At 49.7% G+C, this 25,625-nt stretch overlaps 12 protein-coding genes and 1 pseudogene across 12 annotated transcripts, besides 9 other annotated features; all 13 read left to right on the top strand.

The window, feature by feature from the left end:
- Positions 1–210: 210 nt before the first annotated feature.
- On the top strand, positions 211–1,521 carry TraAM80_02864 (uncharacterized protein; the record flags this gene model as incomplete). Its single annotated transcript, XM_029379854.1, has 1 exon — positions 211–1,521. One exon carries the CDS (start codon positions 211–213, stop codon positions 1,519–1,521), a length of 1,311 nt encoding a protein of 436 aa, XP_029240376.1.
- A 259-nt stretch (positions 1,522–1,780) lies between these two features.
- Positions 1,781–1,807: a microsatellite.
- A 655-nt stretch (positions 1,808–2,462) lies between these two features.
- Positions 2,463–6,782, top strand: TraAM80_02863 (uncharacterized protein; the record flags this gene model as incomplete). The annotated part of the gene is made up of 1 exon (XM_029379853.1): positions 2,463–6,782. One exon carries the CDS (start codon positions 2,463–2,465, stop codon positions 6,780–6,782), a length of 4,320 nt encoding a protein of 1,439 aa, XP_029240375.1.
- A 253-nt stretch (positions 6,783–7,035) lies between these two features.
- Positions 7,036–7,067: a sequence feature (A-rich).
- Positions 7,068–7,104: 37 nt separating this feature from the next.
- Positions 7,105–7,809, top strand: TraAM80_02862 (putative leucine-rich repeat protein (LRRP); the record flags this gene model as incomplete). Its single annotated transcript, XM_029379852.1, has 1 exon — positions 7,105–7,809. One exon carries the CDS (start codon positions 7,105–7,107, stop codon positions 7,807–7,809), a length of 705 nt encoding a protein of 234 aa, XP_029240374.1.
- Positions 7,810–8,050: 241 nt separating this feature from the next.
- TraAM80_02861 (tRNA (adenine-N(1)-)-methyltransferase non-catalytic subunit) lies at positions 8,051–9,454 on the top strand (the record flags this gene model as incomplete). Its single annotated transcript, XM_029379851.1, has 1 exon — positions 8,051–9,454. The coding sequence occupies one exon, from the start codon at positions 8,051–8,053 to the stop codon at positions 9,452–9,454; it is 1,404 nt and encodes a 467-aa protein (XP_029240373.1).
- A 163-nt stretch (positions 9,455–9,617) lies between these two features.
- Positions 9,618–9,653: a microsatellite.
- Positions 9,654–10,081: 428 nt separating this feature from the next.
- Positions 10,082–10,142: a microsatellite.
- A 362-nt stretch (positions 10,143–10,504) lies between these two features.
- On the top strand, positions 10,505–10,999 carry TraAM80_02860 (uncharacterized protein; the record flags this gene model as incomplete). The annotated part of the gene is made up of 1 exon (XM_029379850.1): positions 10,505–10,999. One exon carries the CDS (start codon positions 10,505–10,507, stop codon positions 10,997–10,999), a length of 495 nt encoding a protein of 164 aa, XP_029240372.1.
- Positions 11,000–11,453: 454 nt separating this feature from the next.
- On the top strand, positions 11,454–15,995 carry TraAM80_02859 (uncharacterized protein; the record flags this gene model as incomplete). Its single annotated transcript, XM_029379849.1, has 1 exon — positions 11,454–15,995. The coding sequence occupies one exon, from the start codon at positions 11,454–11,456 to the stop codon at positions 15,993–15,995; it is 4,542 nt and encodes a 1,513-aa protein (XP_029240371.1).
- A 68-nt stretch (positions 15,996–16,063) lies between these two features.
- Positions 16,064–16,145: a sequence feature (GA-rich).
- An 8-nt stretch (positions 16,146–16,153) lies between these two features.
- Positions 16,154–18,205, top strand: TraAM80_02858 (tRNA pseudouridine13 synthase; the record flags this gene model as incomplete). Its single annotated transcript, XM_029379848.1, has 1 exon — positions 16,154–18,205. The coding sequence occupies one exon, from the start codon at positions 16,154–16,156 to the stop codon at positions 18,203–18,205; it is 2,052 nt and encodes a 683-aa protein (XP_029240370.1).
- Positions 18,206–19,379: 1,174 nt separating this feature from the next.
- Positions 19,380–19,778, top strand: TraAM80_02857 (uncharacterized protein; the record flags this gene model as incomplete). The annotated part of the gene is made up of 1 exon (XM_029379847.1): positions 19,380–19,778. The coding sequence occupies one exon, from the start codon at positions 19,380–19,382 to the stop codon at positions 19,776–19,778; it is 399 nt and encodes a 132-aa protein (XP_029240369.1).
- Positions 19,779–20,034: 256 nt separating this feature from the next.
- Positions 20,035–20,060: a microsatellite.
- Positions 20,061–20,460: 400 nt separating this feature from the next.
- On the top strand, positions 20,461–20,952 carry TraAM80_02856 (uncharacterized protein; the record flags this gene model as incomplete). The annotated part of the gene is made up of 1 exon (XM_029379846.1): positions 20,461–20,952. The coding sequence occupies one exon, from the start codon at positions 20,461–20,463 to the stop codon at positions 20,950–20,952; it is 492 nt and encodes a 163-aa protein (XP_029240368.1).
- A 14-nt stretch (positions 20,953–20,966) lies between these two features.
- Positions 20,967–20,992: a microsatellite.
- Positions 20,993–21,784: 792 nt separating this feature from the next.
- Positions 21,785–22,105, top strand: TraAM80_02855 (uncharacterized protein; the record flags this gene model as incomplete). Its single annotated transcript, XM_029379845.1, has 1 exon — positions 21,785–22,105. One exon carries the CDS (start codon positions 21,785–21,787, stop codon positions 22,103–22,105), a length of 321 nt encoding a protein of 106 aa, XP_029240367.1.
- Positions 22,106–22,130: 25 nt separating this feature from the next.
- On the top strand, positions 22,131–22,892 carry TraAM80_02854 (uncharacterized protein; the record flags this gene model as incomplete). Its single annotated transcript, XM_029379844.1, has 1 exon — positions 22,131–22,892. One exon carries the CDS (start codon positions 22,131–22,133, stop codon positions 22,890–22,892), a length of 762 nt encoding a protein of 253 aa, XP_029240366.1.
- Positions 22,893–23,308: 416 nt separating this feature from the next.
- Positions 23,309–23,368: a sequence feature (GA-rich).
- Positions 23,369–24,388: 1,020 nt separating this feature from the next.
- Positions 24,389–24,412: a microsatellite.
- A 5-nt stretch (positions 24,413–24,417) lies between these two features.
- Positions 24,418–25,167, top strand: TraAM80_02853 (uncharacterized protein; the record flags this gene model as incomplete). Its single annotated transcript, XM_029379843.1, has 1 exon — positions 24,418–25,167. The coding sequence occupies one exon, from the start codon at positions 24,418–24,420 to the stop codon at positions 25,165–25,167; it is 750 nt and encodes a 249-aa protein (XP_029240365.1).
- Positions 25,168–25,310: 143 nt separating this feature from the next.
- Positions 25,311–25,620, top strand: TraAM80_02852 (hypothetical protein; annotated as a pseudogene).
- Positions 25,621–25,625: the final 5 nt, after the last annotated feature.

Here is a 25,625-nt window from a genome sequence, read left to right as displayed (position 1 = left end):
GATTCTGTTTTGTTGTAGACTCAGGGGAAACATGGGAGAGAGGATTCATGACGTTTTTATTTTGTGATTCGGAAATGACCTCCCACCCTACTGTACTGTTGACCTTTTGTTTCTTGTTTGCAGTTAGCTTCACCAGGGACATCTCGTGCTTTGACTTGCCGGCTGTCACACATACGCATCGGCGTATTCACGGATAGATACATATATGCGATGCCACCATGGAGGAATCAAAAGGCAACAGGACCTTCACCTACAAGGGCTGCAAAAAAGACCACCTCCACAACCAATAGGGGCAAAAATAAGCGCGCTGCTGTCGTTGCAAGGGCGCAGCGTGCACCGGTTTCAATGGGCCTCAGCAAGATACTTGGAGCTCATCCGCTGAACGTTGTGGAAAATGACACTGTGATCACAGTTCCATCTCCATGCGATGGAAAATTGTCTTCTTTTCAGCGCCTGGCAACCGTCGTACACGGTATTTTTTTGGTCACATTGGTGACAAAGGCGCAACTTGGGGTATTGCATTTTGAACAAGGTATCACGGCAACGGCAGACGATCGCTGGCTTGAATCTCTTGTGCGGTACTGTGGATTTACAGTACTGCTGAACGACATTATTGAGACTGCAGCCGCATTCAGCGACTGGTTGCAAGTCTTTGTGGTCTTGAAGCAAAGCGGGGAGGCGCTACAGAATCCTCTGAAAGCTGTCGGTGAGGCAACAGGTCTGACGTCAACGGTTCCAAAAGAAATTGTGGTGGTGAGGCTTAAACTTCTTCGTGTGACGGTGCCATCAGTTTCGGAGGCGGAGGTGTTTCTTTGTAAGCGGTGGGGTCAGAGCGAAGGTTGGCGGAGGGATGCGAAGAGTTGTTTGAAATTTTTGCTGGATGGTGAGACAACACCGACAGGGCATTTTTTTAACAATGATGCTCGACCAGTGGCTGGGAGGCCAACTTCTAACGTGTCCCCTCTGGCGAATAGTGACGAGGATGCGAATGACGGCGGCGAAGTTAACGATGAAGAGCTATTGGCACAAATATCAAAGGAGCTTCGTGCTTCATTGTCGCAGGAAAAGCTGCGATGCGTTGTTGCACAAATGCGGAGGGAAGTCATGGGGCTAGACGCAAAGCAGCAGGAGTTGGTGACTAGACGTCAACAGCGGGAACATCTGTTGGCCACCTACGATCTGGTGTGCGTCATACTCGGTGAGAGGCGCTCTGTCTGCAACTTGGCACAGTTAGTGCCTCAGATGGCGGCGCAAAATCGCTTTGGTGATGACGAGGAAAAAATTCTCCAGCAACTGGCATCTCTTGCGTTGTACCGTGAGAGTGGCATTGCGATGTTTTCGTTAGATGATGCTTTGGAGAAGCACCTGAGTAGCGAGACAGAGGCTGGTGCCACGTCATTCACCTCAAAATCGGTGAATGTAAGTAAGTGCACCACGCAGGAGTTGGAGTCGGTGGTGCTTTGTTTAGATCGCCATGCAGCGTCAAGAGCCAAACTGTTCACGGCAGTACAACAAGAGTGAGACGATTTTTCTAGTCTCCTTTTTAATTTTTATCTTTTTGCAGTCTTCTCTGCTTCACGTGCACACTCACGCGCATCGGGGTTGTCGTGTAAGCAGTGAAAAAGAAACGAGGAGGACGAGAGGGATGTTAATTGAACGCCACTGTAAAATATTTGAAGCTCATTTTGCCAACAGGGAGGTGAGGCGAAGTGTACGACCCGCTGAAATGCGCACTACACGCTGCCATGTTTTTCATTTCATTTCTTTTTCTTCAACAGGAACACACGCACGGACGTACACACGCACGGGTGGCTTTTTTGAGAGCTGTTTAAGTGTTGAGGGAATAAAATAAAAGAAGGGACCAAGAAGAAGAAGGAGGCAGACACTCAAAAAAAGGTGGGTTGATGTGACATTGACGATGATGCGCCGGTTTTTTTTCTGCCTTTCTGTGAATAGAATTCCTTTTGTGCTTTGTGGCTCGCGCTACGCGCCCATATTGGATCACATGGAGGTGCAGAGCAGTGACAGCAAAAACACGTTTCCACGGGCCTCGCTGTTTTCATTAACTGCTTGTGGGAAGGATATGGGTGCTGTGTCGTCCGACAACGCGGCGTCGGAAAAAAGACAGAAAAAAGCAGGCCTTTGACGCCCTTGTTCACTGGTGTGCCGCGCACCAGCAGGCTGCTACGCGGGCATTCTCATTGAGGTGTGCCTCAAACACGGTGACAGTATCTGCGTGTTCGTCGTCAGCTTTAGAGTGTGATGAGGCCGTCTTGCAGTGGCTGCAGGAGCATTCAGACACTCTTACGTGCGGACAATCTCTTCTTATATGCAGTTTTGTGTGCGAGGTACTCCTTTGTCGTTTGGACGCCGCTGCCGCCTCCGTGGCGGAAGCAGCGGCGGGAAGTGGATGGGAAAAAGTTGAAACAGGGACGGAACTGTTGTTTCAACAGCAAGTGAGCATGTTTACAAATAGAATCGTGGCGTTGCTTCAGCGTGCCAATAGAAGTGATAAGCTGGAGTTGCAACCTCTTTCTATTCTTACAAGTTGCGCATACGGCATATATCGTCTGTCATGTGTAGAAAGCCCTTTTTTTGGCGAGGCTGAGAAGTTATTGTTGAAATTACCTTCAGCAGTCATGTTCTCCATTTTGTATCAGTTGCGTAGCGACGGACTGAGGAAACTCTTTCAACTGGAGGAGCAGGTGGCTATGAATGTTGGCCTCACGCTTTTGTTTATCGTGGATGAGGAGCGCCGTCAGACGTTTCTCCCTGCCGGCGACACGGTGATTGTGAACGCTATTTTGCGTCGTGTGCTGAGACATGCTGCTCAATTGGTTAAAAAAATGGATGAGACATGTGAGGAGTCTCTTTTAGCTCTTGCAAACAATACCTCTTCAACCGGTTTCTCCCCACTGCCGTGTGTCGGACGAGGGGAGGTTGCCAATTCCCCCTCCATGCAAGAATGTGTGGCTATCATGCAAAACATTGCATTTAGTTCGCCTACCTCCCGGCTGGAGATGTTGTCGTATCTGTTGCGCATACGGAGAAAACCCGCGCATTACACAAGGAGTGAGCTGCAACTGCTTCCTGCTTTGCTACAAACAGTGTCAAATGTCCGCTTGCCAGAGGCACGGATGCTCGAGACGAAAATTATCGCTGAAGTTCCGATTCCCGATGACGACCCTGTACTTGTAGCACAACTTTTTAGCATTGCCGCATCCAAAGAGGCGAGGTATCTTGCTTGTTTGGATGCTGTGGCGGCTGAAGGTCTCACAGAGAAAGCTGCTGTACATATCATTAGTTGTGCTGGTGTTTACCTTCGGTGGGAGACGCTTAAACGCCTCACCGCAGTTGTCTTGGAAAAAGAAATGTGCTCCACATCACCATCACCATTACCATTAAGGCTGGTATTGAATGGTGCAATGGAATGCATTTTGACGACATTTGTGACCCGCTTAGCGGATTTGGCGCCGAGTGCTGAAAGAGATGCTATACAAACGTATCTGGCTCAGTTGGTGGAGCAGGTGGATTGGGTCGGAAGCACCCCGCCTGATTCAGCCAAGTTGGCGCTGGAACGTCTCACGCTGCTCAAAAAACTCTCAGGTTGTGGATTTCATATACGTGCTCCAGAGGCTGTGATTGCACTGGGAGAAAAGGCACTCGATCTTGAATCTGGCAGTAGCATGATCAACACCCTTCAATGCGTGGTGGAGGCGCTATCATTGTTGTCTGAGGTGGAACGTCGCCGCGATTTGGTAGTGTGCATGATTCACTATAATGGTACTAGATCGACGTCCTCAGCGATACGTTTTGTGGTGTTATTGGCCCCCTTGGCTGTCACGCACGGGGTATGTAATAGCGAGTTGGTGCAGTTGCTTCTTAAAATGCAAACACTGAATCCCTTCAAGTTGCGCCAGGGTTATATTGAGGGGTTGCTGAGCGCCGAGGACGCATTTACGGTGTTTGTGATCCACGCGGTCAACTACCTTTTGGCGAGTGAGGAGTGGCGCACGTCTGCGGACCGAATCCGTGAGGCGGTGACGCTGTGGATCCAGGAGTACCTCCATCACGTGATGCATCTTTCCCGGAAGCAGAAGATGGCATGTATAACGGCGCACAATGACGGCAAAGGCGAGGCTTCCCCGCCCCATGAGGAAGAGGACATGGAGGCAACTGAAACTGAGGCCCCAAGTCCAGAACGTCTTGAAGAGCTGTTTTCTTTGCTGTTGCGTGCAGGTGTAAAATTGCCTGATTTCTTTGCGTCTGAGTTGACTGCTCGCGTACGAGATATAGAGAGTGCAGGGGCACCGGCTGGTGAAAGAAGGGGCATATTGCATTTTCCTCCACCAGGACACTTTGTTTTTTGCTGCAAACTTGACATTGCGATGGACTCTCCCCTTTCCATGGAGCTTTTGGAGTACCTTCTCACGACGTGTGACTGTCGCATTTTGAACTTTGTCCTCACGGCATTCCTTGTGCATGCCAAAGCTACATCGCGGGATCCACACATATTGCTGTTGACAAATCTGCGTCTGGTTTTCCAGGCACTCAAGCTGTTTCTGCGTCGCCTCGATGTGCTAGGCGATGACTTGTCGACGGCCTTTTTTCCTTCCTCTGCGCCGTCTGTGGTGGCGAACAGCGTGCGCTTTATTGTGGGGTTCCTTACCAAACAAGAACGAAACCAGCGTGTGCTTAAATCTCTTCGCTGCGCGCCTTCAACGGAAGAACAAAAGGCGGCAGCAGATAACCATGTGGAGCTCATAGCTGAACTAGCAAAGGTTGAAAAATTGCTGTTTCGTGCCCTAACGTATCTCAACTCTGCGCACATGAAGGATATGGCTTTGCTTTTATTAGACCGCTTGACTCTCTTGGCTCCTTCCGCTGCCGACTATTTGATGTTGCAGCTGCAGAATCAATTGAAGGAATTTACGCAGGTGGAACTTTTTTACCTTGCGCTGAAGTACCCGCCGGCGCAGGATATTGTGATGAAGGAACTTCAAAAGTACGACATTGCTCTTTCCGTGGATCTTAATGATTTTGTGCGAGTTGCGAGAAATCTTCCCATGGCAGTGACCAAGATGGTAATTGAGGCACACTTGCCAACGCTTACCTTTCAATGGTGCACGCGAGTTTTGTCCGCACTTGCCCTACGACATGAATCGATCCCCATGGAACTGCTGGCATCGATGTTGGGCAAGCTTGAGGAGGAGGTTGAAAATGCAACAGTGATGGATCGCAATGTTGCACTTGTTGTGCTGCAAAAGTATCTCAATTATGGGGATGCTGAGGCAGAAAATAACGTGCCACCTTATCGACGACGGCTTGTTGAACGCTGCTGCGACAAACTTTTGGTGTTAGAGGAGATTGACTCACTGGATTCTCTTTCCAGTTTTTTGGCGACTTTTCCTGACGCCCTTGCAGATGTGATTGGGGAAGCTATCACGGGGCGCGTTGTGTCTGCCGTGCTACCGGCACTATTGGCGGACGTGGACAGTCTCATGATGCTATGTCGTCTTCTGCAAAAACATAAATTGTTGAATTATACAGTACGGCTGAAGATTACAGACGCTTTTTTTGGGGAATTGTTGCACGCAGAAGAGAGTACCAAAACATCGTCGCCTGCATCGGTGTCGTACCCGTTGGGGACTGTCTTGGGCTTGGCCTTACTGTTGATTGAGGGCGCCCTTCAGCAAGCTCCATTACACAAGGGAGATGACCCAGGAACAGATGGAGCAAACCAGGATTATCAGACTGTCATTTGTATTTTACAAGCTGTAAGGGCGCGATATACATCGTTGGCGGATCGCTTGTTGATTGTAAGCACACTGGTGGAACAAAGGGACACCGTGGGATTTGCATACACACAGGCTACGCCTGCAGAGGAGATGACTGCTGAATTGATCAAAGTCTGTGACAAGATGACTTCTAGTGAATTTTCCAGACTTCTACAATGCATCAGTCGAATGAAATGTTGGCATCTTGTAAAGCTAGATCGTGGTCACTTTGGGAATGTCTTTCAGAAGACCTGTAGCGAAGCAGATGCTCATAGTCGCTGCGTTGCTTTTAAAGCTCTTTCATCGGATGTGGAGCTGTTTCGTTATTATGAACCTTTTATGATGTCGTTGTTGGGTGAAGTTGTGGAGGTCATGTCTCAAGAAGATATGGAGATGGTTCTCTCTGCGGTACTTTCTCTGCAGCTTACAGAGGCATTGGAATCCCTTCTTGACACCATTGGAACTCGTGTATTGTCCATGATGGATCAGTGCAGGCGTAGTACCTTGATTCGCATGCTGCAGTGCCATGCTGCCTTTGGTCTTCAGGACGATGCCCTTGTATTGCGTCTTCTTACAGCCTTGGAGGAGCAGTGCACGCGTGAGACACGGCTGGACACGTCGCAGGCTCTCACACTGCTTCAGGCCACGGTGGACTTGGATGTTCCTATTCCTTCAAGGCTGGCAGTCACCTGTTTTGGTTGGTTGGAGCATCACGTGGATGGAATGACCATGGCCCAATTGGGCCACGCCGTCCGTCTGGCGGTGGAGGTGGAGATGGGTTATACGGCATCTGTGCATGCTGTGGCAATGCGAGCGTTGGAGCAGCGGGAGGCCCTGCGGACCAATGCGACATTTCGTGAATCAGTGGAGTTGCTTTGTGACGAGTTTAGTGCGGAAATACCATGGCATATGAGGCCCACTCTGCTGCGCAGGCGATACCAGGAGAAGAGACTGAAAGATTACGTTAACAAGCGACGATCCCTTGTATCAGATGAATTGAACTAAACACCTTTTTTAAATATATTTATTTAATGCAATGTTGAGGGGAGTGTGCATGAAATGTTTCAATGAAGAGAAAGAGAGAGAGGGACCTACTGTATGTCTGCATGTGACGCACAATGAGACGCTGCAGAATAACTGATAGGTGAACCTGGGGCAACAGAAAGGGGGCATTTCCTGCCTTTGGTGTTGGCATAAACATGGAAACTGACTGAAATTGGGAATGCGTTTTTGCTTTCTTCTTTCCCTCCACCTCGCCTTTTCTCTCTCTTTCTCTTTTTGTTTTTGTTTGGTCAAGTACGGTTCGTGTATTGCCATTTTGAGAGTCATGCCATCAGAGAACGGTGGTACGGCGGAGGATGGGGTTCTGACCGAGGATTGTATTTTGCGTGCCTCGCGTCAGTACGATGTGGAGATGATCTTCCAGGTCTCGCTGCGCTCACGCGGACTCCGTTTATTGAGTGACGGGTTTGTGAATTGTTGTGCGCTCACGCGTGTGGATCTCTCACGCAACCGCCTCGCCAGTCTTGAGGGCATTGCCCTTCTTGCCGACTCGCTCACCCACATTAATGTCTCTGAGAATGAAATTGAAGACGTCGTTGGTATTGACCGCTGCTCAATTCTAGAGGAGGTGCTCTTGGAGGGAAACCAGCTGAGCAAGGCGACAGCACTTGCGCCGTTAGCACAGCTTCCCAAACTTCGATGCCTTGTTCTGCAGCGGGAGATACCTCTGTCTAACGACACGGACGAAACACTTCTTCTTGACAATCCCATTTGCCGGGAGCGTGAGGTCTATGAGAAACTCGTTCGGCAGCACTTCAGCGCCGTTCTCTGCGTCGATGGCCGCTGCTTTCGTGATCCTTCCGCGAGGGAATTAGTAGCCGAGACAGTGTCATCGTCACCATCGATGCTGCTACTCTCAAAAGCCGCATTGAAGGACATGGTCGACCTGGAGGACGATTTGGACAAGCGTATCTTCGCTAACGCTGTGGTGGAGTGTCATGCCGCGTGCCGAAAGGCATTGTTGTCATAAAGCAAAATGGAAGCTGCAAATGTATGCGGAATGGGCACGGTGGTGAGGGAGGGAAAGCCAACTCAGCGTCTTTTTTTCTCTATGTCTGCGGTTTTTTTTTTTGCATCTCCGGCTGCGGAGGATGTTTCAAACCTCTTCCTGCCTCACTGACTGTGACTGCGGTTTTCTCTCTTTCATTTTCTTCTTGTTGTTGCTTGTCGTCATCGTCGCGGCGCGATTCTAAAGTGTGTGGCGGCGCCTCATGACTTGCAACCGTGATACGGAACAACTGCGGATGGAGGGTCGCATTGCACTGGGCGATCACGTCATTATTACCGGCGGCGGCCTGAAGCGAATTGCGTTGGTGCAGGCGGACAGCAAATTGCGCCTTGGCAGCTCCGGGATGGTGCAGCTTGAGAAACTTGCCGGCCTGCGCTTCGGTGAGGTGCTTCGGTATGACCCCAAAGAATGCGTGTTTCTCCCGACAAACGCGTATCCCGACCTCGATATCACGAGCCTGCAGCAGTGTGTTAACGACACACGCGACAACCGCCACCTCGTAGATGATAATCGAAATCAGATGCTTTCAAATGTAGAGGCCGCTACTTTGCGCCATGAGAAGGGTGTGGATGCGTTTCTAACCACGCTGGTGGAAAAGAGCTCGACGTTTCACACAAAGACGGCCTACTCTCAGGAAAAGTATCTTCGAAAGAAAAAGAAGCGTTACGGTACACTGTACAAGGTGGAACGCGTCACTCCCGACGGCCTTGCAGAGGTCTACCTCCCAACAATTAACCCCTCGGATGTGGAGCCAGAGAAGACGCGGGCGATACGGCTCCGTGCTGACACCCTGGCGCTGATTCTACACCACAGTGATGTGCATAGTGGTAGCCGTGTTCTCGTGTACGATAAGACAAACGGTCACTTGGAGGCGGCGCTTCTCACACGCCTTGGGGACGACGGCATATTACTACAGTTGATGGACAAGGTTGCACAGCCCAATGTATTTCCGGCGCAGGCGATGGGACTCACACGCATCCGAGACCTCTGGAAGGCGGTTCCTCGCAATGATGCCTTTCTCCTTGGCATAGAGAGCACAGAGGAGGAACAAGATCAGGACGACACAAAAAAAATGACCGAAACGGAGAAGGATAAGCTCAGTAAAAACAGCAATCGGAAAAGGAAGGCTAATATTGAGGACCCCTCACAGTGGCTACGTGGGATTGACGCCCGCCGCATGTTAAAGGAGCGGCCAGCAGATTCACTCATTATTGTGAATGACGCAGACTCTGAGAGTGTAATTAACGAACTGCTGCCCTTTCTGGCTCTGGGCGGTCACATCGTGGTGTTCAGCCAATTTCTGGAAGACCTGTCGGGCGTATTTGCGAGGCTGTGGAACGACTGTGTGAACATTTGTGTTTTCGAGACATGGTACCGTCACCACCAGGTCCTTCCGAACCGGTCACATCCAACAGTAAACATGAGCACTGCAGGTGGCTACTTGCTGACAGCCATGAAGGCGGAGATAAACGGCACTTCACGCCCATGTCAGGAGGTGGTTTCAGAATCACCTCTGCCGGAGCAGGCGAAGAGTACCGTGATGGATGGAGAAGTACCAAGGAAGCGGATGCGACATGAGGGCGAAGAATCACAGCATCAACGCTAACCGAGGCGGGTGTGGTGTTACTTGCCATAGCCTGCGTTCCAGGTGTACCAGCAGTCGAGTAAACCGCACATTCAACTACTTAACAAGAAACCCACACGCACGGATAAACAGAAACAATGGGCCACCCTTGAGAGAAGTGGCGAACCTCCCACTACTGCGACAAGTTGCTTTTGTTGTTATTATTGTTGTTATTGTGTGTGATTCAGCTGCGTTTTTCTCCTACTTGAATAACAAAGAAAAAAAAAACGATTAAGGTGATTCCATGAATTTTGTATGCTAGTTTTCTTTGACGTCGTTCTTCGTTTTGTTTTCCCACGGTGGTATTAGAAGGGAGCTACACATAACTCATTCGTGCACACGTCATTTGTGCTTGCAAGACTCCAAAAAAAAAAGGCTTTTTTTTTCTTTCCCCGTGAAAAGGAAGATCATGATCTACGACGTCAGCTCTCCGCAGTACCAGCAATTCCTTAGGTCCAGTGGCCGCCGTCGTGAGGACTACACCAAGGGTTGCAAGACCGGTGCTGTGATGAACAAAAAGATTACCAAGGCGGGAGGCGCTGCTAGCACTGGACTGTAGAAAAGGAACACTCGCCCAGTAAAGGGGGGGGGGGGGGAGGAACAGCGCATGAAGAGAATTAAAAAGGAAAAGTAAAGAAACAAAAAACAAAAAGGGGAAACAACAACCAAATTAATGCTTCTCTGACTTTAGGAGTCTGCGCCGACTACTTCTCTTTGGTTCCCCCAGAAATATTATTTGTAATACTTCTGCGATACGGCGGAGTTGTTAAGTAAAGGAATGGAAGTGAAAGCGGATAGCAGTACGCATTAAACTGTCGTCTTTGTTTAAAAGTTTTACCGCCACCTGTCTGTGGCGGAAGGGCGCGATGGGAAGGGATCTGTCGTCTTCTCTCACTCGGTACTGCACTTGTGTTTTTTTCTTTTTTTGGTCAGGTGAACTTATTTTACTTTTTTTTTTTTTTAAGGGTTGATCACTTTTTTTTTTCTTATCTTTTGAGTCCACCGGCAGAAGAAGGATACGTGGGATCTGTGATGAAAAGGTTTTTTGATCGCTTCTATAGTGCCACCGGTATTATTGCCGACTCGAGTCAACGCGGCGTCGCCAGTCGTGTAAGCTCCTTGCTAGTGCAGGGAACAGTGGCCTTTTCGTTGCTTGGCACACTCGGCGTTGACACCACTCCCCTTGTCGCTGCTGCAGGTGTAACGGGGGCCACTATTGGGTTTGCCTGTAAGGATTTTGGCTCCAACTTTGTCGCGAGCATTGTGCTGAGCGGTCAACAGTCGCTTCGAACAGGCAATTGGGTTTCCATTGGAACAGGCATCGCCGCTGTCAAGGGGGAGGTGGTGGACTGGGACACACGCTACTTGTACCTGCGCAGCTCAGAGGGCCACCTGTTGCACATCCCCAACAACATGGTTCTCAACTCTGTGGTGACGTGGGAGAATGAAAAGAAGCACCAACTGCCTCAAACAAACTCCGCGAAGGAGAAATCCGAACAGGCATCTGGAGGCAGTGCGGTCAAGTAGTGGTGATGACGCAGGTGGTTATGGGGGAAGTAGGAGGAATATGAATGCGTTTGAAACCGTGTTTTTTTTTTCTCCTTTCTTTTTGAATGATGTGACTGTGCATGTTCCATAGTTCGAGAGCGAGAGTAGTTGGTTTGTTTCGTTGTTGAGTTTACAAGGGCACGTGGCCTTATCCTTTGTTCTTTGTGGCATTCATGTTGAAAGACAACAATGAAGAGGGGGCAGATTCAATTGCTGACTCATTCTATTGCTCAGCAGATCATAAAAAAAAGTAGTGGTGAAGAGATGTTTTTTTTTTTCTTGTTAGACCGGTCAGTACAAGCGAGACGGTCTTTGCATATACACGTGTGCTTTTTTTTTCCTTCTCTCTCTCTCTCGCTGTTTTTTTTTTTTAAAAAAACAACAACAACACCAGCAATAGAAGGGCGGGGCAAACAAGCGAACGAGAAATATTATGGCGTCGCTTTCCTTGCGGAGAGTCGGTGCAATTCAACATGCGCAAGTGCTCGCGCAGTCCTCTCCGTTATGTGTCACATATGTGGAGCTGATGGCAGGTGCATACCTTTTCGCCTCCGTGAACGCTGCGAGAAATCAATGTATTGTAGAGGCACTTGTTGACACAGCTGCCGCTGCTGTTTCTGCCGTCACCTCCATGAATGCCAGATCTGCTTCGTCAGCCGTAACTTGGGTGGCGGAGCATGAAAAGTTTCTTGAGACTCTGCAAAGTGATTTCCGAATTCCCAAGATCTTTGAAGTAATGCAACATGAAGGAGTGATTACGACGATTGAGCTTGCTCGTGATTACCGAACGGTGGAAGGCTCCAGAGTCATGGTAACGGGAAGGAAGCGAATGTTAGAATCAATTTATGTACATTTGTTTATTGGAACATCCAACGGAACCATCTTTGTCTGCAATGCGCTCCGTGGGACCATCATGGCGTTGACGCAGTTTCAGTATCATGGCTTTGCCGAAAGCCACCAGTTTAATACGCCTGAAGAGGATGGGACGGGGCTAACTTCTCGCAATGAGGCCGTTGTTCGTTTTGTCGTGCAGCGTGCCGCACCGGATGCACATTTTAATGCAAACATTACTCAAGGTATCGCTCTTCTACCAACACAGACCCTCCATGCGGTGTGCATCATTCACAGTCGAGGGCGCGCTGTATTGCTCAATCGAGCCGCTCTTGACACTTTTCTTTCTGTGGCCGAGCAGTGTCTTGATGGAAAACGGCCATACTTGTTTTTGGAGTGGTCGCCAGAGAGCACTGTCAGTTCCTATCCCACTGCGGGGCCAGCTGCCCATTTTATTTCTTACGTGGAATCTGTTTTTGTTGCTTCGGAGGAGGGGCGGTACTCCGCCGTGGAGCTGCAGACGCAGCCAAAGAAGTCCAATGGTCCTATGGGGCGCACTATTCGTGATGCAGCCCTTTTTTTTGGTAATTTGTGTGATACCACGGCGATCCTTCGTAACGGTCCACAGGCCATGATGTTTCTGCTTTTGTGTGGGGAGACGCCAGCACTTTCCATGTATACGTTTGAAAACGCACGTGCTGCCTTTTCTGCCCGCCAAGCCGTACGAGCTGCGGCCTCCTTCCTGGGCAGCATGACGCGGAGACTCTGGCACGGATCCCGAAAGGATGAAGGTAGTGTGACGTCCAAACCGAAACGCCTGGCCAAACATCCTCAGCAAGCCAAGGATGCATTCTATGAAGCTGACATGGTGTTCAGTAGTGTTCAGGTGGATCCAACCTCCCACTGGGCTGCTTGTTACAGTGAGAGTGCTGGACGTATTTATCTGTATGATTTAATGGGCGGTACTATCTGGCGGGTGATGAAAGGTTGCCGTTCTGCACAATGTCAATGGTGCATGGCCACTATCGCTGGAAAACGCATGTTACTACTTGTTGTGCACCTTCTACTTCGTCACGCCGTGGAGTTGTACTCTCTACGTTTGGGACAACGTCTGGCAGCTCGCCATGTTCCACAGGGATCGATCATGCTCCGTCCGGAATCCGTCTCCTCTGCATTGTCTATCCTTCTACTGACGCCTTCCAGAGAAATTGTACAGATACACGTCGAGCTGAAGGTGAAGCAGGAGGAAGAAGTTTCTTCTTTATTTTGTTTAGCTGCGCCTTCTGCTTCAGGGGGTGAGGGTGTAACGTCTACCAGTAAGTTGCAGGAAAAATTGTATCAAGTCATGCCCCGAGATGTTTTGATCGCGGCGATGCAGTTACCACTTCCTGTACCTGCTACGGACGCGAGCCTTTTCTCTGTGTACCATGCGTATATGAAGGAGTTGGAGGCTACTGTAAAGAATAGATTTTCACCCGGCGTCTCCGATGACCGCTGTCTCCCCATGAACTTTGAGGTGACAGCGGAGAATGTGCCACATGACATCAGCGCGGCTCAGTGTCTCAATTACTTGGAACTGCGTCTCGCTTGTGTGACAAATTATCGTCGGGCATTAATGCTGAGGGGGCTAGATGGTGAAGTTCGGCAAAAGGACATCACAACATCACAAGTGCTATGTAACGACGTTTTTTTTACGGAAGAAGGGCAACCGCATCGATCTCTTGTACAGGCAGTGAGGACAGTATCTGATCTGCTTTGCGCGGCCGGTGCTGCTGAGATTGTTCACCTCTTGGACGATATCCTTCCCGCAATGCAACGGTTATTGCAAACGCATAAAGACCCCACCCCCGAGTGTACCTCTCTGCATATTTCAGCGATGTCACCGGATGCTTTTTTAAAACTGTTTTATTGTGGAGGATATAAGTTGGAGTTTTTGCGTGACATAGTGTGGGGCAGTGAAGATGCGAGGGATGCAGTAGAGGATATATGGGCCGAAATTGGAGCCGTATTTTACAGTTCCTCCGGCGGTGGTCTCGGTTCTTTAATGCAGCAGTTGGAGGTTTTCAGTACGTTAGGTTTTCAAACTACGGAGGTGGCGGTAATATCGTTGTCGTGGTTTTGTTGTTCCTTTGCCCGGCTCCCCACATCTGCGTCTTTGGGCTTACTGTCCAATCTTGTCTCTTTGTTGCAAACGTGCAATGATGCGGCATTTCTTACAGCTGTTGAACACGTTCCATGTTTGACGACAGGAGTGACTAGTACGAACCTTGAGGAATGTGAGGCATGCGTATTATTGCTGACTCTGTGTATGGTAATACGTCAACAGGCGAGGCCTGTCGGACAAATTTATTATGGACGCTATGTGCATTTACTGCGCCAGTTGCTGGCGCTTCGAGTAATGCTTCATCACAGTGAAACTCAACTTCATTCATTCACCACGGCTGCAAGCAGAAAAGAGCATCAACGTCTGCGTCTGCGTGGGTTGCTTCCATGTGATGGAGGTGATGCATTGAACGCGTATTGCTTTAGATTTTTCCCCGCTTCAGTGGCTCGGGTTTTGTGTAAGAACATCATGGGGAGTGATGAGCTTACGAGGGTCTTGGGTGGAGTCGATATGCTGGAATTGCTCAATCCGATTTTCATTAGGGTAGAAACACCTGAGTGGAATGTGGAGACGCCATGGTATAAGGAGCGAACATGGAATCATGGTGTTTTCTCCGAGTACGTTTTGAAACCACTTTCATCCGCTGCTGCAGCTGTCATGCCCACAGGGTCTGAAGAGCAATCGTGGATTGGCACACCGACTCCGCAACAAGTAGGAGGGTTAGGTGTGATTCTGGCTGTGGAGTTAATTCTTCTGGAGTGGGTGTTGGAACCTCTTCGCGAGGAGCCTCTCGCTTTTTTTCAGAACAATTTGGTCCCAGATGCCAATCTTTTCGAGGGGAATGAGGAGCTTGTGAAGGAGCCTGCGCGGCGTCCAAAGGGGAGCCGTTCCACGCGCGATTATTTTAACAGTTGTCGTAAGCTTTTAGCTTTGACTCGAGACTGTGTGGTTGCCATTGTGGGGGAGGCCAAGGACACAGAAAGTTGTGGAAAGTTTGTTGAGGCGATGTCAGTATTGCTGTCGTATGACAACAAGGCGTTCTTTGCGCTTATTCCCCGTGTCATTCGACGTCAGCTCGAGGCGCTCATGGCGTTGCTTCAGGTGAGTCCGGCATCGTTTCTGCGGCGCATTGACGACGTCTCCTCTTTTCTGGATACCGTTATGTTTTTTGCCTTCACAGAAGCTGCGACACAGCTTTCTTGCGTTACTTCACCGTGTTTTGGGTCTCTAGCGATTCCATGGAGCTGCATGTTTGAGGTGAAGGGACGGCTGCTGCGCTTGTCACCTGAGGCTGACATTACCGAGCCCGTGAAGCGACAGCAGACAGTGAGTCGAATGCAAATGCGGAGCTCACTCTTACGGGAGTTTGCCTTTATGAGCTTTGAGGGCACACGCAATGATGCAACTGATGGGCGTGTTGTGCAACTGGGAGCGGCGTTGGGATTGACTTGCATTGTTAGCGATATTCCTCAACTTGTTCTGTTTGACGCCGCTGCGCTTCATTTGGCTTCCAATTCGGAGCTGACTCGTCTGCTGAACGCTGTGGCAAGTCGTCATTTGGCTGCTCGCATTGCTGCGGAGGCTTTTCGAATTATCGTCGCCAATTGCTTTAGGTACTATGTGGTGTTAAAACGAGGCATCTCAAAAGAAGATCGACCTGAGCTGCAGCAGCTCTCACTGAAGATTAAAAGCATGCGCGCCACAATGACAGAGGAGTGTCGTTTATGGTTACTGAGTAAAACTGCGAAGGAGGAGTCTGACACCGGAAAGGAAGCGGAGCCGATGTCCAGCTTGCCGCTGGAGCATGAGTTAGTGGCGTGTCCGAGTTGGTACACGCCGCATTTGCTTAGCGTCGTTGAAGGCAGGGTGCAGGGGCGACTGCGTCAGCCGCGTGGCTCTGAGGGGTTCTCAGATCTCAAAGCACTTCTTTTTACCCTGGCACTTGCTGCTGCAGGGGCCAAATCCGCATTGGAGGGCGCTGCGCCGCATGTCGCTGAGGAACTGCCAGTGGTTGCAACCCGACTTGCAGGGTTGCTTTGACATAATTAACGGGCGTTCCCCACATACACACATGCACACGGAAAAGTAAGGAAAAGAAAAAAAAATCATTTTGTTGTTTTTTTTTTTCTGCCTTGTCTTTTCTCCTCTTGTTGCTTTGCAGTCTCTTCTCTTTTTTTTTTTTGTATATTTGTAAAGGAATGATGACGAGTTGCTTGGCAGAAAAGGCGCACAAGCGCGAGGAGCGCGTTGGGATGCGTTTCTTCCTTATGGATGCCTTTCTCGCGAAGAATGGCACGAACGTGTCGTTTAAGCGACCGCTGGTGTCTCTGAAAACCTTGTATTCGGATTTTGTGGTGCGTGAGCTATCTCCGTTGTACAACAATGGCGAGCCACTGGTCCTGGAGTCCGTGCCTGTGCCAGAGCGATTGGGCGCCAAAGCGAAGGCTGTGAAGCGGTCACGACGAGGCGCCGAACAAGCGGGAGAAGAAGCAGAAACAAAAAATGAAGAAGGTGAGAATGAGGGAGAGGCGACGGCTACCACGTTGGATGTCCAACAAACCTCTCTGCTAGAGCGAGTGCAGGCGCGATTTGCCTCGCTGCTAAGCCAGGAAGATTTGGCGTCGTTGCTGGACGCGTTGCGCACGGGTACTGACCGGATGACCGTTCGGGCCTCTCTGACGAAGGCCCAGCGCACTGAGCTGCATGCAGCGGTAAAGGAAGTACTTGGGGCGACGCACATCAGCCGCACTCTGGACGGGGCGCTTGTGATTGAAAATTCAACGCCAGCGACAAGACGGGAGGAAATGCGCCGGTCGAATCCAATCCGCCTACAAAATTTTTTGCACTTTACGTTATACAAGGAAAACATGGACAGCAATAGTGCTTTGCGGGCGATTGCTACCCAGCTTGGGATGCCGTTGCGACAACTCCTTTTTAGTGGTACAAAAGATAAGAGAGCGGTGACCCTCCAGCGTGTTGCCGTTCGAGGTCTGTCACGCGAACGGCTAGCTGAGATCAATGCTCGGTCATTTGGACCGGAATGCAAAGTGAAAGTGTGTGGCTTCCAGGAAGCAGAAACTGGACTGCGCCTCGGCGACACGATGGGAAACCATTTTCTCATTGCCCTCCGACTTTTACCGGACAGTCCGCAGCTTACACCTGACACGTTGAAGGTCGTTCAAGAGGCGGTCGGCTCTATTGGGGCGGTGAACTACTACGGTCCGCAGCGCTTTGGCACGACGGAGGTGTTAACAAGTGATGTTGGTATTAAGTTACTTTCTGGGGAGTTTGAGCAGGCCCTGCGGATGTTATTCCACTCGAAAGCAATTGTTGAACCCAATATCCTTCCCTCGAAGGAGGCGGTGGAGCGACGTGACTTTGCGGAGGCACTACAACTCCTTCCACGTTACTGTTTTCAAGAGCGTGACATTCTGAAGCATTTGGTACGCTGCCCCAACGATTTTTTGGGTGCGTTCCACAGGATTCCGCGCACTTTGGGGATGTTGTACTGCCATGCAGTACAAAGTTTGATTTGGAATCTTATGGCGACTGAGAGACTAAAACTGGGTTTGGAGCCTCTCCCCGGTGACCTACTTCCGAAGTCCCGCTATACCCGCATACAGAAGCATGGGAGTCGACCTAATGACACGGACACTGAGAATGATTTAAGGGTTCTACTAAAGGAGGAAGGCTTACCGGAGGTGGTGCGGCTCACAGCGGAAGACGCAGGCACTGGTCTTTTTCGTTTGTGTGATGTTCTGCTTACTGTTCCAGGCCCTGACGAAGAACTGCAGTATCCGGATGTCGCAGGCTGCACGCGTGAGGCGTACGTTGCGACGCTGACGTTGATGGGGGCGGAGATGCTTTTGAATACCGAGAATCCCTTGGTGAAGGTTTACCATTATCATGGGGCGTATCGGCCGCTGGTGGTACAGCCGAAACGACTAAAACTACGGCTTATGGACGCAAAGGGACCACGTGCGCCACTCCTTCCCACAGACTTGGAAAGGCTATCAGCGTCGAGTGTCCCCAATGGCGTGGGGAATCATGAGACTGAGCACGACGATTGCGCAACGACCCCGGTGAGCAAAGCAATCGTGGCGGAATTTTCGCTTCCTCCAGGCTCGTACGCCACCTCTGTGTTGAGGGAGTTTAGTATTTCTTGCTCAGAGGGTTACCACACCCCAGTGGCTACAGAGGCCGATGACAGTAACACTCTCAATGGAGGCGTGGATGCCGCGGCGTCATAAGGCAGCGTAGGGGTTTGTACCTGGATGTGAGTGTGTGCAAGGCTTCCCGTTTTTTTTTCTTTGGAGGAAGCTGGTATGGTCTCGCCCACAGTTGTGGAACTAAAATATTGTGTACTCGTATAATTGTCGTTTTTGTTTTTAACGCTTCCCTTCAAGGTTGCTGCGTGGGCCTGTATTCCTTGTGAGGGACGAAAACCTACAAAAGGAAACGTAGTGTTGTTGGTTTGCTGAGATTATTTTGCTTTTTTTTTTTTTCGTCTTTCTCAACATCTGTGGGGTGAACGAAGCCGCGGTTGCTCATACTCCAGCAATGGTACTGTAAGGGTCTCTGAAGGTGAATCTGCTCTCCACCAGAGTCTGTGAAGTCACTCCTGTATGTGACTCTAACTTGGCGTTCGAGAAAATGTCACTTCTTTCCGGATAGGGAAGCGCGGATGCCGTTACGGCGCATAATGCACTACAGGCAGCAGGTGAAATGGATATATGGGTTGAAAGCAGTGGTGTTTGTATGGGGGAAGGGCCTTTCTTCTCCCTGCCGTTTTTTTTTTTTTGACTTGAGCGCTACCGCGCAGCTCATTAAAAAAAAAAACGACTCAGATTACCTTGTTTCTTGCGGTCTTCTTTTTCGGGACCAGTGAAGCTCATCTTGTACTCGTTGCGGACTTAATGAGCACCCAGCGGGCTTCTTCCTGTGGATTACGATGCTGGCAACCCGGTGGGACGAGAATGCGAGAGGGAATGAGCGGTAAAGGATGGGGATAGCTTCTTCAGGTACGTCCCGCACGCAAGCCATGCCGCTTTTCATACATGACTCTTTTATGAGGGCATGAGTTTTGGGAAATGTTGCCAGTGACGGCAACGACAAGGAAAGAAAGACCATTTGTTCGATGAAGAGGAGCATGTGAACTGTCCCAGACGCAAACGTGAAACTCCTCTTTTAATTCGTTGCAAGATATTTATATCTTTCTCCTTTTTCGAGATTTAGGTGGCGTTGAGGAGAAGAAGATACACACACACGGAAGGGTGAAAACAAAACGAAAAAAGAGCAGCGCGAGTAACAGTGGGGCATTCCAAATTCTCTTGGACAGTGAGCTCCCTCCAGAGAGTGTAACGGAGGAGAAAAAAACTGGTGGTGTTTGGTGTAGACTTTGTGTTTAGGGGCAGAGGCGCCACCATGTTGATGGAGACGCTGGAGCGAGAGGTGGAAGCCCTGAACGCTGAGGTGACGCGGCTTCGATTGATGGTGTACTACATGAAAGATACCATGGGCGCCTCTGCGCCTCCGTCGGCAGTGTTTGCAAATCGTGAGAATGGCTACTGCAGTGTGTGTGGCCGTGGGGCGAGCTCACGCGATCCCACTCCTCAAGTGGAGGCCAAAAGTAGCAGCCGTGGGGAGTCGGTAGCATCGGATCTTGTGTCGCAGCGGGTGATAGAAGCAGTTGCACACTTGTTGGCTGCCAGTAAAGACATGAGGGCTGTGTTGCCAGCGCCGCACGAGGGATGCGTTGACAAACACTCGGATTGTCTTCGACAACGCAAGGGGTCACTGAAGGAAAAAAAAAGAAAAACATAGGCATCGCCGAAGATCTTTTGCTTCTTCTTCTGCTTCAGAGGTGGCAGCCCTGTCACCGTCGCCCCACAGAGAGAACCAAAGGAGAGTCCGATCTCATCAACATGCAGAGAAAAAGAAGAAGACGAGCAAGGATTTGCGCAGGTGTGATGCAGATGTGGAAGAAAGACAAAATACATTGTCGACAATTGCACCACATAAATACACATCGCAGGAAAAGAGCTTTGATACTTATAACGATGCTGCTCAACGACTATTGCAGCAACAACAAGAACAACAGCAACAGGAGGAAAGGGAGGCTGAAGAGGAGGCCACGCGCGGCTCTACAAAGAGCCACCAGAAGGGGGATGCCTGTTCCACAGCAAACGAGTCTCCAGTAGTGTCTGACGCTGCAGAAAAAAGTTTTTCCCCATCACTTGGTGCCTCGTGCGGCGTGCTGGCGTCGTTGCTTGGCTCGTCGACAAGTGTCTTGAAACAGAGGAATTTGCTACCGGAGGAAGAGCAGAGTTCTTCTGCCGTCGCTGCATCGACACCGCCCCATAGGGTGAACAAACAGAAGCAGGAAGACAGAGAAACATTGCTTTCCACAGAAGAAAACGAATATCCTCTTGCCACCCACAGCTTTTTATCTCTAAGCTCCTTTATACCCGCAAAAACGGTGAAGCTGGCATCCGCGACACCAGATATGGCAAAAGTGAGTATGTCTGGAAGGAAGGGTAACGAGGGTGCACCGATGCTGTTTACACCACTTAATGTGACTCGTACACCTCCGGTACCGCGTCGTAGTTTATTAGAGCGCATTCATGAGGAAAGTGGTGATTCCACTGCATCTGAGAAGAGTCACTCCGCATCAGCTTCGCAGCGGCATGCTGACGCACATGCCACTTCACTCCCTCTCTCTCCTGGTGGCGTACCAAATGATTTTGTTGAGGAGCCTAGTGGTGAAAACGTCTCTAGAGTAAGTTTTGCCAACGCTGCGACGGGTGCAGGCTCGTTGGATTCTTTTGGGGGTGGCGGAGTGAGGATGATTGAAGAGTATGGGCTTGCCTTGAATGATTCCTTTTCCGCAGGTGCGAGTGGAGGGACCCTTGACGCTCACAAGAATACATCTTCGTCTGCCATGCTTCCAAGAACTAACGCACTGTATCATTTGCGAGACTGGAATGAGGCCTATTGAAATGGATAGTCAGCATTTATATATATATATATATATATATGCGCATAGTAGGTGTGTGGTTGTGTGTCTCTATGCCAAGTGAGGGAGCAGTTTAAGGCCTTGTTTTCTTCCAACGTCTGAAACTCAGTGCTTAATCTCAATATCATCCCTACTTTTTATTTTTATTTTGAAGCCCCTCTCATTGCTGCTGCGTGGGACTTCATAGCGAACAGCTCTGCCCACACTTATTTTTGTTTTTGTTTGATATCGTAAGACAGTACTGTGAGTGTCTGGGCACCTGACTACTGCATGGGGAATGTGCGCCGCGTTTAGGACATTGTGCGAGGAGTTAACGCGTTTGCAGGTGCGCATGCTTCAACGCGACGGGAATCCCTCGCACCTCGTGATGGAGGCGACAAAAATGATTCGAAGTCGTCGCCATAACATTGAAATACAACGACACAACCTACCGTATGTTTCCGTTTTTCTGAAAAGTTGTGCCACACTGCTTGCACGTGCCGACACGCACTCCGTGCACTAAGCTTTGGAGACCGTCAGGAAGCTTGCTGAGGCCTATGGTGAGGGCAATCACGGCGACGTGAACGACTCTGCCTCTGTACTCCAGTCATTGGTCTTGTTCGCTCGTCATCATGCGAGTGACACGAAGCTGTCTCACAACGCTGGGCTTTCATCATCATCTTAAAAGTCTTTACTGGTCCTATCCCTAGAAAACACCTTACAGAAGTAGAAACTACAGCAAATATGACCGCATACCTCGACGCTTCTGGCGCTGCTTCGTGGGACAGACGCCGTCTACGGTGAGAGTTTTCACTTTACGCCGGTGAGTGCCGATATGATGGGATTATTGCCCATAAAAAGTAAGATTCAAATGGAGGCAAAGCTACATAAATGCCCATCCACGAGACATATTCTAAACTCCTTGCGTGAGATGCAGCTATCAAAACTGGATGCTGGGATTTGTTTGAGTTGCCTTGCAGAGATAGGGTTGTACGATGCTGAGTTATGCAACGTCTGCTGTGAAGTACTTTTTTCTACCCACGCACTCGTGACCTGTCAGCAGTTTGCAGAGGTCATCTATAGCTTTGGGGGTCCTGCAGCACCGGCATATTCATCAGAAGTTTTTTTCCAGTATGATGGACTTCAAGAAGTGTAACGCAACAGCGTTACGGAAACATGCAATGGGCCTTGCCATGCTTCAGCAGCCTCCACCTAGCGAACGTGCTCTCATGGATGGTGCCTTTCTACACGCGTTACGTCCTACCGATACGTTAGAATACAGCTCCTCGCCAGAGGAGGAATTGTCTTCAGCGTGGTTTGTCTCCATCGGTCGTGCGTTGTCATGTCTGGGGATTATACACTACAAGTACCGTCTGATGCTGGCACAAACGGTGCGAAGAGACATTGTGCAACTAACGACGCAACAGCGATGCCAATTGTTGTACGCTTTGGGAGGGGCGTCAATGGGGTCTGTTCTAAAGGAGCTCCGACAGTCATGGAAAAACAAGGTGGAACGAACCGTTGCGGTGGTAACAGATCGATTGCGTTACAATGTTAACCCTTCTGATGGACCGTTTGTGATGAATGCGCTTCTCTATGCGGGCGCCCGTGAGCACCCCATGATTCCGCACCAACCTGATCTGGCTTCAGGCGAGAATCCGGTGGAGGTCTTTCTGCGCACTTGGTCCATGTGCCCCAAGGAAAGTGTGCTCCATCTGACGGAGCAGATACGACCGAGCCACTTGGGCGGCGAACCAACGGCAAAGTTGTCTCATGTGTTTGCTGTCATTGCAAAGAACTGCAGTGCTTCACCTTTTAACTCCTATCGATTCGGTCCGTTATATGATGCAGTTCGTAGTCACGGTGGTGACATAAGTATAGAGGAAGCATTGGGCACCATTAGGTGCCCTTCAACACATCGGCATTGGAAGACGCTATCGTGAGACGTTGGTGGTGTTGCTGGATAATCTATGGCAGCAGCATCATTGTATAACGCCTGAACAGCAATCACGATGTTGCCGTCTTTTGGAACGTTTGGGCCACTTGGATACTGCGGTGGAGTTGCTTGAGTACATGACTGCGCTGTAGGCGCATCACAGTTCGTGCAGCGAAAATGGGAGTGGATGGCAGCATGCGAAATTCCTCCGGAGACAAACTTCATACTGAACAAAGAGATGAGGAAGTGGGGAAATAACAAAAAGGACGACTAAATCATTGCGGTGGTTATTGAGTCTTTACAGAGCTCGTCATTATTAGTGTTATTTGTTTGGTGATGTGGTTGTTTTCTTCTTCTTGGTTGCCAACCACTTGCCCTCCACACAGGTATATGTGCCCAGGACTGTTTGCGTGAGGTATGACGTTTTTTTTAATTTTGTGCTTTTGTTCTGTGTGATTGTTTTCCCTTTTTTTTTATTTTTTTAGTTTACTCCTTCATTCGTCACGTTGCTTGGCGCCGCCCTGCGCGTGGTGTCTCTCTGGTGGAGTGCAGAAACAGTGGGGCGAGGAAAACGGCGACGTGCGTGTGTGCCGCTGAACAGGAAGAGGAAGAAAAGGAGAGTGGTGGCAGAGACGAGTGACAGCGATGGGGAAACGCACGAAGAAGATGCCAAAGCAGAAGCGTAAGCTTGCAATGGCGGACCGCCCGAGGAAGTTAACTAAAAAAGGCAAACTGAAGCAGAAGCGAGGTGACCTCAAGATGGTGAAGAGCCGTGATGTTGCCTTCGCCGTGCGGCAGAAGAAAGGCGGGGCGTGGGTGAAGGCGGGGGAGCGTCGCTGCAACATACATACCGTGTGCGACTGCGTCAACCGCACCGACCCTGCCAAAATGAGGCGTGTAACGAACCGGTAAAACGCACATGCCCGTGGGATTGTACGGTCGTCGTCCGTCTGCATTGCGTGATGAGAATTCCACCTGCGGAAGCACGGTGAACGCGTTGGATAACCGTATCAGACTGCAGGAAAATGTGGCGCTTTTGGATGGAAAAGTCTTCAATGAGGAAAGTGAGTTCAACGCTCACATCGCTTGAAAAAGCAAACAAAAAAAAGAAAGGAGCATAATACTCGTTGCCTCTACGTTTTTGTTGGCAAATGAAGAGTCCGTGAAAGACGTCTTGTGTAGTGTGGTGCCGAGTTTTCATTGTGCAGCTGCTCTGCTATTAGTTTCTATGGTCCATCCTTTTTTTTTCTTTTTTGCTTTGGTTTTACGTTTTTCTTCTTGCGGTGGCGCCACATGCAAATGATGGGCTTCCCAATCTCGTAGGTGTTGGTGGTGTAAGGTAAGGCAGCCACCAGGGAGAGAAGCAACGTCAAACACGAGAATAAGGGAGGCGACTGACGAGTTTTTTAAAATTATTATTGTGCTCTCTTTTTCTCTCCCTCGCAAGAAGCAGCGGCATAGAGATTTTCTGATTTTGAGCTTAAATAAACGTCGGGTTTTTTTTGGGGGTGGTGGTGGTGGTGGTGGAGACAATGTTACGTGTGGGTAAAGGCTGCGGCAACAGCTCACTGCATGAGGCCCTGTTTAAAAGCATCATGGAGGCGAGCAATGGGGAGCATACGGGCTCCGCTGGCGACGTGTTGGCGTTGTCGCAGTTGGAGACTCTTGCTGACATGATAGGTGTTTCATTAGATGACAGTTCCATGTATCGTCTCGCTTGGAGCTGGTCCTGCCAGAGACCGCTTGTTATTACAAAGGCTGAGTTTATGAAGGGCATGAAAATGCTAGAGGCGTCCCCAAAAAGAACGAAACCAAACTTAGTTACCCATAACTTTTCAATAAAGGCACCAAGGCCGGAGTTTGGGCCGTGCCTTGCTTTGATACGGTCTCATGTGGACGAAATGGATGAGTTGCTACATAGGGACTCTCAACAATTCAGACAATTCTACCGCTTCATATTTGGATGGGTGCGGTCGCCCGAGACCACGGCCAGGGGTGTAGGCGAAGTGGGGATGAATGTGGAGACAGCTGTGGAGTTATGGCGGATGCTGTTTCCTGAATATAAAACTTTTCTACATCTGGAGGATTGGATATCATTTTGTACAAATGAGGAACTCTTTCAACGTGGCGCCATTAGTCGCGATCTTTGGGAACAGCTCTTGGAGTTTACATCTTTAACTCGCTATGACGCTTACGACGTTAATGATGCGTGGCCAAGCGTCATTGACGACTTTGTAGAACATTACAAGGCCCAACGCCAGCTCACTGAGGGAGAGAGTTGAAACCACCGTTATTATTATTAGTTTCTTTTTTTTTTTGGTTTTAAGGTGGTAGAAACATGGATATGCCTGAGTATTATGTTTGTATGCGTGACGCTGAGGTTTAGCTTTCAGTAAGTGATGAGGTTTAACACTGTTGCGTGAGAATGGCGGAGCCACCCTCTGTAGTCTCCTTAAACCCCCAAATAAATGGGGGCAACACGAAAAGGGAAGAAGGCCGTATCACTCAGTTTGGCAGGAGTGGGGCTGCCCCTCCGACAACGTGTTTTTTTTTCTGTTTTCCTTTTTACGGCGGCGTGGTGGCTCCCTTATTTGATCTTGTTGTTGCGCATGTGTGTATTTCCTTGAAGGCTTCTGTCGCACAGGTGTGCATTATGAACTTAGTTGGGAACACTGTTTTTCTTGTTGTTTCCGAGAATTATCTCCAAAGAAATTCCTTTTTTTTTTATTGTCGTTGATCC

Source organism: Trypanosoma rangeli, assembly GCF_003719475.1.
Source record: "Trypanosoma rangeli strain AM80 chromosome Unknown Tra_15.4_contig_00069, whole genome shotgun sequence".
In the NCBI taxonomy this organism is placed as follows: Eukaryota; Euglenozoa; class Kinetoplastea; order Trypanosomatida; family Trypanosomatidae; genus Trypanosoma; species Trypanosoma rangeli.
The sequence above is the reverse complement of the archived record's forward strand: the minus strand, read 5'-3'. Positions and strand labels throughout refer to the sequence as shown.